At 38.7% G+C, this 12,507-nt stretch overlaps 1 protein-coding gene across 1 annotated transcript in view; it reads left to right on the top strand.

Moving 5' to 3' along the window:
* The window catches only part of St4 (Sulfotransferase 4), a 156,918-nt gene extending 144,575 nt beyond the window's left edge, over positions 1 to 12,343 (top strand). The window contains exons 5-6 of the mRNA XM_065226759.1: positions 11,326 to 11,452; positions 11,515 to 12,343. Of these exons, the coding sequence (XP_065082831.1) occupies positions 11,326 to 11,452; positions 11,515 to 11,903 (516 nt within the window). The 3' untranslated portion in view covers positions 11,904 to 12,343. The remainder of the gene's footprint in view (positions 1 to 11,325; positions 11,453 to 11,514) is intronic.
* The last annotated feature ends 164 nt before the right edge of the window (positions 12,344 to 12,507 follow it).

Here is a 12,507-nt window from a genome sequence, read left to right as displayed (position 1 = left end):
CGTTTTGGTAAACGATAAGCTGAATTGATGTCCTAACAATCATATATAACGCGAAGGAGCTTGGGATTGAACCCACGGTATTCTGCTCAGTAAGCAAAAACGTTTGCTCCTTTTAAATCATCGAGTTGCTGTTATTACCATGTAGTCATGTTAACAAATAAAACGATTGACGAATCTTGAATGTAGATGGGCTTGAGATTAGACTCATGATGTTCTGCTCAGTAAGCAAAACCGGTTGTGCTAAGGCCACCGAGCCCCTCATATCACATTATAGCGTTACTCAAGTTTTTATGACTATTCAGACCCGGCACTGACGACAACGAAAAGTTTTACAAAATACACGATAAACAAGCGATCTAACCAAACATTTTTAATATGAAAGGTTCTGGGACCGCGTTTTTCTGCTCAGTAAGCAAGCCACTGCAACCGACGATCTTTGAAATCCTTAAACTAAAATCTTAAGGCTTTATTAAGATCCATTTTCACGCGACGTTAAATGTTTCGATTTTCTCTTTACGCATGGTTCAGGTAATCATAACAAGCTATGACCGACGTGACGATTGTTTAAGACCTAGTTGAACAAGCTATTCAAATGAAATTACGCTCTCGAATTTTACTTGGCATGTAATGAACAACAGAAATACGCGATATTTCATATTTTCAGCGGTTGGTGGTTAATTTCAAATATACTAACGGTACTGCCTACGACAACAACGGCGATTACGACAGCGACTACGGCGGCGCCTACGACAACGACAACAGCGAATTTGTAACTTACTATTTGTCTAGGATAAACACCTTTGCCCGGCACCTCCACTGGTTCTTCATGTCCACCATCTGTCACTGTTTGCAAAATATCTAATAACAATTACCTTCCAATACCAATACTTCCTGTATTGCCATGGTCATCTGGGAGGAGGGTCGCATCTAGTGCTTTCCCCCAGGAACCGTTCACGGCCACCAGCTACTGCCGGTCCAGTCTTGAACGTATCCAGCGAGGCATCCTTCAGATTACTTACAATCTCCGACACTCAATGCAAATCGCAGGCACACTTACGCTAGTTACAAAAAAAAGCACTCCCGTGCAAAGAAACGGATCAAATAAACGTCACTCTCGCGAAAGCTCACCCGTCGTCGTCGAACGGCAAAAAAAAGGAATCGGTGGGCAATTTTGTGACACCCAGCTACGAAACACGTTCAGAAGCACTTTTGGTACACTTTCGTTCGAAAACACTTATTTTTTTTCAAAATAGTTGCGAGTGAACCAACATCATCACCGCGTAAATAAACTTAAATTAAAATTATCGCTCGCGATGTCACAAATCTTCTGTTGCTTGCAAACATGATGAATCATGTTTTCTTTCTCGATTCTAAAACTTCTCGGAAAGCGAGAAAACCACCACTCACACACGTATAACCGTCCGGGAGGCAGAGTGCCAACGCTAATCCGGCAAATGCAGCCGAAAACTATGAAAGCTAATGCACGCACCAAACAGAGAAGAAACTTATGACACAACCGTATCCAAAGGCGTTCGAAACTCGATTCTCTCTGTTTAATTGCAATTTTAGTTATTTTGATTAACGGGGCTTTGATTTGTACTTGAAATACGAAAACATCGATTGCAACGGAAGCGTAAACCAAACACTGCTGAAATTATTTAAGTTAAGTTATGTTTTATTTATTAAGGAGACTTTCAGCCTGGGCTGGTTTGGCTCCAGCACCACTGCTGAGCAGGAAAGATTCAATACCAAACTGCGTGATCGATGTCATCATAACCGGTTCTGCACCTACATATATTGCTGTCAACGAGGTTTATTCTATAGAGATGTGCGTCTAGCGAGTAGTGGTTGGACATAAGTCTTGACATCACTCGAATGAATCCCCGACTTACATCCAGACCTTTGAACCACGCTCTCGAAGAAACATTTGGAATAATGGAATGTAACCACCGCCCAAGAGAATTACTTGTCCAATCGTTTTGCCAACTTAAAAGAGAACTCTGACGTACTAATGGGAAAAAATCATCACTGTTCTATCATAAATCTCGCCTTGTTGTGCGCCCACCTTTGCGAGAGAGTCTGCCTTCTCATTGCCTGGAATTGAGCAATGTGAGGGGACCCATACAAAGGTAATCATATATGATCTTTCGACCAGCAAACTCATCTGCTCCCTTACCTTTGAAAGGAAATAAGATGAGTGCCTACCTTGTTTCATCGACCGAATAGCCTCAATCGAACTGAGACTATCCGAGAAGATGAAGTAATGGTCCATGGGCATATCGGAAATCATCCCCAATGCGAAGTTGATTGCTGCTAGCTCAGCAACATAAACGGAACAAGGTTCCTGAAGTTTCCGAAAGGCGGTACAAACAAAAACTTGTTGACACATCTATAAAACCATTTGAAGTATGGGCATCTCAAGAAACTAATGATCAATGCACTATTTAGAACATAAACTTCTTAGCATCTTGTTCTACTCCTTAGCAAGATGAACTTAGGCCTAAAGGAGATTGTGCTTAATCATTTTGAGTCCGACCATAGATTTATTGCTGACATGCTGTGGACAAAAGATCAATACGTCACAAGATCGTTGAACGTGGGCTTCGATGATTTCAAGAAATACTTTGGAAGAGTTGACATGCACATGCAAATTTCTTCCGTACGGAGTTGACTTTTATACTACGTATTATTATATTATATAAGGGGCTTTTCATTGAACACGTAGACACTAGAGAGGGTCTAGTATAAGAGAGGAGCGGACTAGCTGGTTTTGAGCCAAACGAACTGTCAAAGCCAGAGTCAATCGAGCAGCGGCCATCTGGATTGCATTGGCAGTGTTGTTAGAAACTACCCAGGCATAAGTTGACAAGGCAGTTTGTTTTGAATCCGATCCTCTTTTATACTAGACCCTCTCTAGTAGACACTATAGGGCGAGTGTGGGGGGTGGCGAGTGTCTACGTTAGTGTCTAATATTGCATTGTTTGAAATTAGAAACTGGCGTTCTAATATGCAATCCTGATTTTCTTAATATTTATCAACATTAAATAAAACTGCCACTTCCTAAAATGGTTCATACTGTTTCTTTGGATTGTATAAATCCTGTTTCCATAATTTGTGTACACAAATCGATTTGTTAATCATAAATTCAGTCGAGAAAATCTTTGTGGGACACTTATGCGTAGAATTTCAACATGGGAGAATTAGGCTTGATGTTGTTTTTATACAAACCCAGAACAAACAATATGTTTTTCTATTTTCAATCTAAAGTCTACCTAAAAAAGTACTGTTTATGAACAAAAGTGAAAAACGCCCAAAAGTAACATGGGGCAGATATGCGTAGAACGGCAGCGAAGTTTAAACGATACACCCAACCAGTGGATGTAAGATTCGCTTACAATTATGTGGGATTCATCATCAGAGGATGTAAGTGGAGACCGCATGAACCGAGGATGCGATATACCTAGCTGCGGTCCAATGCAAGAGAATTGGAGACCGAAAAATGTGGAGTGTATTAGTGAGTGAAATGAATTATGTCGAAAAAAATTGGAAAAAGGTTGCCGACTGGGACTCGCACCACGAACGTTGTGATTATCAGACCTGTGCTTTCTCCACTGCTCTCTCCATGCTTCTGAATATGGATAGCCTAAAAGCAAACAAGAAGCGCTCATTTCCTCTCACACTTGACTTCGTATGCTTTTTCTGCTGGAGAGATTCGAGGCAAGTGTGTGCGTCGTTCTGCCATCTTATACATAAAAATCAAGGCAAATGCTTGCTTGTGTAGATGAAAGCACAGACAGAACACGAAATAAAAAAGACAAAAAAACCATTACATCGCCTGTAAGGTCAACTTCTAACATTCGCTGCGATGTTCATGAACAGATTAACGGCGCCGGTGGTGTAGTGGTAAGCGTGATTACCTCTCACCCCAGAAGGCCTGGGTTCAATCCCAGTCGGCGCCGCCGGGATGTTCTGAGGCATAACATCTCTGATCACGCCTTCCTTCGGATGGGAAGTAAAGCCGTTGGTCCCCGGTTCATGAGTTTGATGGGTCGATAGGTAGGGTCCAGGTGTGGGAGATGCCTTCCTGGCACGTCGGTAGCATTGGTGCTCAGCACGGAAAACAAGATCGACGGAAAAAACAAACCAAAGGATGTTCATGAACAGAGGATGATAGGAAGTGGAACGAACATTCATTGTAATAAATTTTTGGTTTGCGTGTACTTTATATAGATTTCAATGCAGCAAAAAAATTCCTCATTCTCACATCATTCACTGTCCTCATGTTTGTGTTGGCATATACTTTCTCCAATTTATCATTTTTCTCAATAATTACATGAAGCTGTTAAGATCAACGATAAGAATTATTATCTAATGCAGCACAACAATCTCACAAGATCGAACCTCATTTAACTTATAGATGATGCTGTACTAGAAATTGAACGATTCTGCATTAATCCACTAATTGAAATTCTTTATTGACAGTTGAGAAATTAACAACAAAAATCAGGTTGCTGCGAGCATTGAACATTGAGCAACATGAGCTACTCAGAGTTACTCAAAATCAACTCAAAAAATTGTCGTGAGGAAGAGCTGTCTTTCCCCAAGCGTAAAACGGGGTAACATTGATAGTTTTTTAAGGTACCGTAAAACGGGGTAACATTGATAGTTTTTTAAAGTATATTCTGAATAATTTTTACGGCAATGAATGTTTTTCAAATTTTATATTTTTAAAACAAGTACTGAGGATCCAAGAGTCAATTCGTTAGTGATATGTTTAACGAAAATTAAAGCATTTGCACTATTTTTTTAGTTTTGTGACCGAACTTCAGTTTTTTGATTAGGGGTTACTTTGATAATGCTCGATGAATGTAGAAAAAAATGGGTGAAACTCAAACAATTTAGTTCTTTACATATGAAACTTTGAATGAGTATATAATCAGAAAATATCATAAGCAATAAAGGCCGGCGCACAATAGATACGTTTTCGGGTTTTTTGACAGTTAGCCCATACATTATCTGTCAAAAACCCGAAAACGTATCTATTGTGCGCCGGCCTTAAGAATTCCACATTGAATTTGTGATGGCTATATAGGAAATACATATATATATATATATACATAAGTGATGGTTTGAGTGCTATTTTAAACAGGCGAAAAAACGAAAATTGTTTTTTAATATGTTTGTAGAATATGTAACACATACTATATAAAAACTGTATACGATATCAACGGAAATACCCTAAAACGCTGTCCAGACTGGAGAGTTATAACATGTTATAACGGTTGTCAAATAATAGCAACACAGAAACCACCATCAAGATAGCGCTATAACATGTTATAACTCTGTAGTCTGAACGTACTATAAGCTACAATATCGAACCAATGTTTCTAGTTTGGAAAAAGCGCAGCGACTAAATTTAATCTTTACATTATACTATCAATGTTACCCGCATTATCAAAGATACCCCGTTTTACGGTATATATATTCAAAATAATGTTTACAGCAATAAATGTCTTTCAAATTTTATATTTTTAAAACAAGTACTTGATGGCGGAGTCCAAAGTAGAGTAACACGCAGTGCATGGGAATTCGGATGAGACCGGTGGAAAATAATAAACACGTGAAGTTCACTTTGAACGATAGATTTAATTTAGCAAGATGAAAGAAACAATTACACTTGTGCTCTTCTCAAGTATTAGCCATGAACTAATAATATTCGTTGGTAGGCAGTGTTGCCACTTATGCTGCACCGTTCGGGGGGTGCGCGGATGTGATTGTGAACATCAGCGGAGGGATGTTCACAATGACATCCGCGCACCCCCTGAACGGTGCAGCATAAGTGGCAACACTGCCTTCCAACGAATATTATTAGTTCATGGCTAATACTTGAGAAGAGCACAAGTCTGGATCAACAATAGAAAAGGGCCCATCAGCATTTGTAAACAAACCGTTACAAAGGCCATTCCTCACAAATCGAAGGCCGCCCACACAAACCAACACCATCATCGTGTAGGTACAAGTTTCCCCTATCCGATGATGGTATTGGTTTGCGTGGGTTGCCTTCGCTTTGTGAGTAAAGGGCTTTGGGACGGTTTGTTTATAAATGCTGATGGGCCCTTTTCTATTGTTTATCCAGAAGTGTAATTGTTTCTTTCATCTTGCTAAATTAAATCTATCGTTCAAAGTGAACTTCGCGAGTTTATTATTTTCCACCGGTCTATGTTCGAAAATCCCCGTACTGTCGATCGACCGGTTTTCGAGCCACGGTTGTCAAAATTTAACTTCTTGTCGGTCAGAAATAACCATACTCGGATAGCAGGGTTAATCGATAACTTTCCATCTGTCAAATTTTAGCCAAAAGGTAAAAAATCCACCAAATGGTTCAAAGCCTTAAACGCTGTACAGACTGGAGAGTTATAACATGTTATAACGGTTGTCAAATAATTGCAACACAGAAACCAGCATCAAGATAGCGCTATAACATGTTATAACTCTGTAGTCTGACCCGAGGTCTGACCGTACTATTACTCGACAACTTCCGCAATTTTTCAAGGCCGGCGCACAATGGATACGGTTTCAGATTTTTTGACAGTTAGCCCATGCATTATCTGTCAAAAAACCCAAAAACGTATGCATTGTGCGCCGGCCTTCACTCGTTTTATGATAAAATGGAGCCAATATTTACACTCTGCATTTTCTGTACACGCTTCGAAAAATATATTCACTATCAACTAAATAATTTGTAGATTCTAATAACATCCCTAATACAAGAATACCATGCCCGAATAATAACCCAAATTGGGTTCTTTAATTTTGAAAAATATATCGGTTTTTATAGGGTAAATGTTGGCTTCGGCACCCATTGACTGTTTTCGGCAACCAAAATTTAAACGTTAATTTCACTATGTTTTCCCATCAACGCACTTCCCAGAATGTGTCCAAACGATTGTTTAGCCTTTCAGCTTCAATCTGATTATATTTGAACGATCGAGCAATCCAGTAATGCTACATTTTTCTTCAAATAAAGCATACGCACTACAAAATGGGGTTGATTTCGAGTTGCCGATAATAGAACAGCTGGTTAACACGCAGTTCTAATGGGAAGGTTGCCGAAGAAAAAGAGGCTGCCGACAATAGTCACACTCACCTGAGAAGTTTGGAGCGTTGTAAAAACGCTTTCAAAACGTTTTGAAAAATTCTGTCGATTGGAATGGATAGAAAAACAAGCAGCAGATGAATGTAAACAAACAGACACATCATATATGTGCGTGACGCTGAGAAAATGCTAGTAGAAGTGCAGACGCTGCTTAGATTGACGAGAATACGTAAATTCCCCTATATCATCTGAAAGAGCTTCGTTTTCTGAGCACAGCGATATTTTTTTCGAACCCACACACTTTCATCTCGATTTTTAAATCAAGATTTAAAGCAAAATAATAACTTCACTGTTTGACACTAAACTGACAAACTGACAGCTCGCTCCCATACAAAGTGACACCGAGGGGCGCTAATAAGGTGATTTATGCAAATGTAATCGTACTTATTTAAAATAGTTCCAGTGTGCCAAAATTGATGAAATTTTGGGTTTGGGTTCTATTTTTAATGAAGATTACGAATATGCATTTACCTCAATACCCTTAAAGAACCCAATGAAGTATTTCAAAAATGGTTTGGATGATACCCTAAACACGTCGGTAAGCAAAATAACTATACAAATTTTATGAAGGATCATAATCGGTTCAACAATATATTTTTGTTAAAACACTAAAATGCGATTATTGAGTTAACAAACCAGAGGGGTTGAATTAAACAATTTTGTTGATCCAACCTAGCAAAATTGCTGTGCGTGTTGTTTGCACAAATCAGGATAAAGGGTGATACGGTCAAAATTTGGTCAAGGGAAAACGCGTGTAAATCGGTGAAATCGTTTATTTAAAAAATCAAATTAAATTTCTTTTTCAAGTTCAATTAGTATAAAATTCAGGAAAAATATTCAGTTAGGCTTCCGCTTTTCCAAATCCGAATTGCCGGGCCTTACGCTTGACCCCTGCCATCAGATTTTGTACAGCCACCTTGTCCACCTTCTTCGCCGCAGAAAGCCAGTTTGCCTTGAACTGCTGCTCGCCCTTAGCAGTTTTTTTGGTCTTCTTTAGGTTCCGCTTGACAATAGCCCAGTATTTCTCAATTGGGCGGAGCTCTGGCGTGTTGGGAGGGTTCTTGTCCTTGGGAACCACCTGCACGTTGTTGGCGGCGTACCACTCCATGGCCTTTTTACCGTAATGGCAAGATGCCAAATCCGGCCAAAACAGTACGGAACAACCGTGTTTCTTCAGGAAAGGCAGCAGACGTTTATTCAAACACTCTTTCACGTAAATTTCTTGGTTGACAGTCCCGGAAGCTATGAAAATGCTGCTTTTCAAGCCACAGGTACAGATGGCTTGCCAAACCAGATATTTCTTTGCGAACTTTGACAGTTTCATGTGCTTGAAAACATCTGCTACCTTTCCCCTTCCTTTTGCCGTATAAAACTCCTGTCCCGGAAGCTGCTTGTAGTCGGCTTTGACGAAGGTTTCGTCGTCCATTACCACGCAGTCAAACTTCGTCAGCATCGTCGTGTACAGCCTCCGGGATCGCGCTTTGGCCGTCGTATTTTGTTTATCATCGCGATTTGGAGTCACTACCTTCTTGTAAGTCGATAGTCCGGCTCGTTTTTTGGCTCGATGCACGGTTGTAGACGATACACCCAGCTTATTTGCGGCATCTCGGAGAGAGAGGTTAGGGTTTCGCTTGAAACTACCGGCAACTCTCTTTGTCGTCTCAGCGGCTTCCGGTTTTCGATTTCCCCCCGATCCAGACTTCCTGGCTGTCGACAAACGTTCCCCAAACACTTTAATTACATTTGTAACGGTTGATTTGGCAACTTTTAGCGATTTTGCCAACTTTGCGTGCGAGTAGCTCGGATTTTCGCGATGCGCGAGCAAAATTTTGATACGCTGCTCTTCTTGCTTGGACGGCATTTTGACAACTGAAGAGTGAATTCCAAAATCAAAATAGGAGCAACATTCTACACACACACACCTTCAAAATGAGGGGTGTTCAGGTTTTTTAAATGCAAAATTGAAAGAAATACGTCAAGTTGATATTGACCAAATTTTGAACGTATCACCCTTTAATAGATAAAACTTTCACAACCCAGGTGAAGTCATCCGAGGTGTAAACAAAAACAAAGGTTGCCAAAATAAAAAAAAATGCCCATAGACTTCTCTGAAGTTTGCGAAATGCACAAGTAAAACCTTTGAATTTACCCAAAGTTCAGAAACTAATACATGTGCAATTCACAAACGTCAGAGAAGCTCGCAGAGAAGTCTATAGAGATTGCTGACGTTTATCGTACGCACACTACGTCACGTATACGAATACGCAAAATGTTTTCATCGGGAAAAAAAAAACTTCATAGCGAAAAATTTTCCCGATGAAAACAAATCACTGACACAATCATGCTTTAGCAATCTCTATTGATCAGCATCATTGGCAAGCTCTGCGTAACTCTTCTATTACCAAATCTGACTTAAACGCTGTCCAGACTGGAGAGTTATAACATGTTATAACGGTTGTCAACTAATTGCAACACAGAAACCACCATCAAGATAGCGCTATAACATGCTATAACTCTGTAATCTGAACAAGGCATTAACCGAAATCAAACATTTTTCTTCAATCTTGGTACACTGGAACTAAGTGCGATTACATTAGCAAAAATAACCATCTTAGCGCCTCTCGGGGGACTTTGTATGGGAGCGAGTTGTCAATTTGTTAGTTTAATGTCAAACAGTGAAGTTATTATTTTGCTTTATATATTGAATTAAAAATCGAGATGAAAGTCTATAGGATCAAAAAAATATCATTGTGAAAAAATGATAAATTTTTCAATATTAAAAATTCATTTATTTTTTAACCAGTACTGGTGGAGAGATAACAAAATCTAGTAGATTGATTTGTTGAATTATTTAATACCCCGTTCAAATTACAGCGTATATCACGTGATATACGCTGTCTTGCAATGAGCACTCATACATCTAGTTTTCACTGGAAATCCTATGTATGAGTGCTCATTGCAAGACAGCCTATATTACGTGATATAGGCTTTAATGTGAACGGGGTATAAGTAAATTTTAGTTTGAATGATTATTTTTCGAAAATTTGATTATACGGCTTTAGGGTGAAATTGATGCATAGTTTTTTGATAGATTTTTAAAAATTGTTGCAATAGTTGTAGCTGTTTTTTTTTTTTTTTTTTATTTGTAATATCCCGTTCACATTACAGCCTATATCACGTAATATAGGCTGTCTTGCAATGAGCACTCATACATAGGATTTCCAGTGAAAACTAGATGTATGAATGCTCATTGCAAGACAGCGTATATCACGTGATATACGCAGTAATGTGAACGGGGTATAAGGTGATTCACTTTGAATCACCTTACAAATAAATAAAAAAAAAAAACGAACCTATTTTCAGTAGTTTGTTTGATCAATTTCACCCCAATGATTAATTTACCCCCGATTTACGGAAATAAACAAAACGGTTGTAGAATCAACAACAATCGTTTCGTTGGTTCAAAAATATTTGTTGGTTATTTTTTTTTTTTTTTCCTTTGGTTTTTTTTTCCGTCGATCTTGTTTTCCGTGCTGAGCACCAATGCTACCGACGTGTCAGGAAGGCAGCTCCCACACCTGGACCCTACCTATCGACCCATCAACTCATGAACCGGGGACCAACGGCTTTACTTCCCATCCGAAGGAAGGCGTGATCAGAGATGTTATGCCTCAGAACATCCCGGCGGCGCCGACTGGTATTGAACCCAGGCCTGCTGGGGTGAGAGGTAATCACGCTTACCACTACACCACCGGCGCCGTTGAATTTGTTGGTTATGTAATCCGGAAATATTTGTAAACCAATTATAAAACATTGCTAGCCGTGAGCGAGGCCGTGAGTCAACATATTTTTGCAGAATTTTCTCTGCGTGTAAAAAGAGCAGGTTATGGAGTGTTAATACAATAGAGCTAATAAACTATAGAGGAAGAATAGCGCTGCGAAACATCTTTTCCTTACATCTAATAGGGACACAACTGTCAAAGCGAGAAATAACTATGCAGTTTGACAGTTCTGTACCCGGTATTATTCAGCATCGGAACAAAAGGAGCACCAGCGCTATTCTTCCTCTATAGTATATTAGCTCTATTGTTAATACTCACCTACTCCTCTTCTAAACAACTTCACAACAATGTCATAATAACCTCTTACTGAATAATTCATTGTTTTAGGTCATCTATGTAGCTCGAAATCCATCGGATGTTGTAGTTTCTTACTATCACCTTAATAGATTATACCGCACTCAAGGTTATGTGGGTGACTTTGAAACATTTTACAACTACTTTGAAAACAATCTAAGTACGTTAGATAAAAGTTGTGTCGATAATAACACATTAATATACAGCAACTTTACATTTTAGCTCCATGGTCACCATACTGGACTCATTTAAAACAAGGATGGCAAGCACGATGTTTACCAAACGTATTATTCATGTTTTATGAAAATATGAACAAAAACTTACCAGAAACTATACGGACAGTAGCTAATTTCCTCGATAAACATTTATCTGACGAAGAATTGACCAAATTAATTGATCATTTGAGTATAGACAAGTTCAAAAATAATCCTTCCGTTAATGGAGATGATCTTAAGGCAGTAGGAATTTTAAACGACAGTACTCAGGGATTTATAAGACAAGGTAAGGTAAACTCCGCAGAGTACGAAATGACAAACGAAATAAAAGAGCGTGTCCACAAATGGACGTTATTTAACCTCAAAGATACTGATTTAAGATTTCCTTCTATGTAATTACCATTATGGGGATGTTGTTGAATTTAAATAAATTTGAATGATTGTAAAACCGAGAGTGTCTTCCCGGAAGAAATAATCATGCAATTACCATACAGTGAAATACAATCACGAAAAAATCTATTGCCAACAATTCGTCTTATTGTATGTATATCATATAAGTAAATTAAAAATATTGTCATTACAATAGATCTACAATACGTCCCATTTAGTATGAATTTACGTCAATTGGAAAACAATAGAATTAATGGTAAATGAACCAAGTTTGTTCGGGAAAAAGTGGTTTTACATACACATAGGGGAAATGGATGTAATGTTGGCCTCTAATTTGGGCCCATACATAAATTCACCAATCGACTAAATTTTCAATAGCGACCAAAAATATCCATTAGTACCGTCCCAATGACCCGTTAATCTAGATAAAATTGATAAATAGCAGATTTATAGCGATCCATAGACCAACATTAGAGCCATTTCCCTTAATAACCCCCTTGTTCTATCGGAGATTTCCCCATTTACCATACCTATTGCGGAAACAATAAATTCTATGGTTATTTTATCGTTGTGGACAAAACAATAAATTCTAATAATATATATATATATA

Source organism: Ochlerotatus camptorhynchus, unplaced genomic scaffold, assembly GCF_037179485.1.
Source record: "Ochlerotatus camptorhynchus isolate MF236.1 unplaced genomic scaffold, CSIRO-AGI_Acam_v1.1 ptg000260l, whole genome shotgun sequence".
Classification (NCBI taxonomy): Eukaryota; Metazoa; Arthropoda; class Insecta; order Diptera; family Culicidae; genus Ochlerotatus; species Ochlerotatus camptorhynchus.
This window is presented reverse-complemented; position numbering and strand designations above follow the sequence as displayed.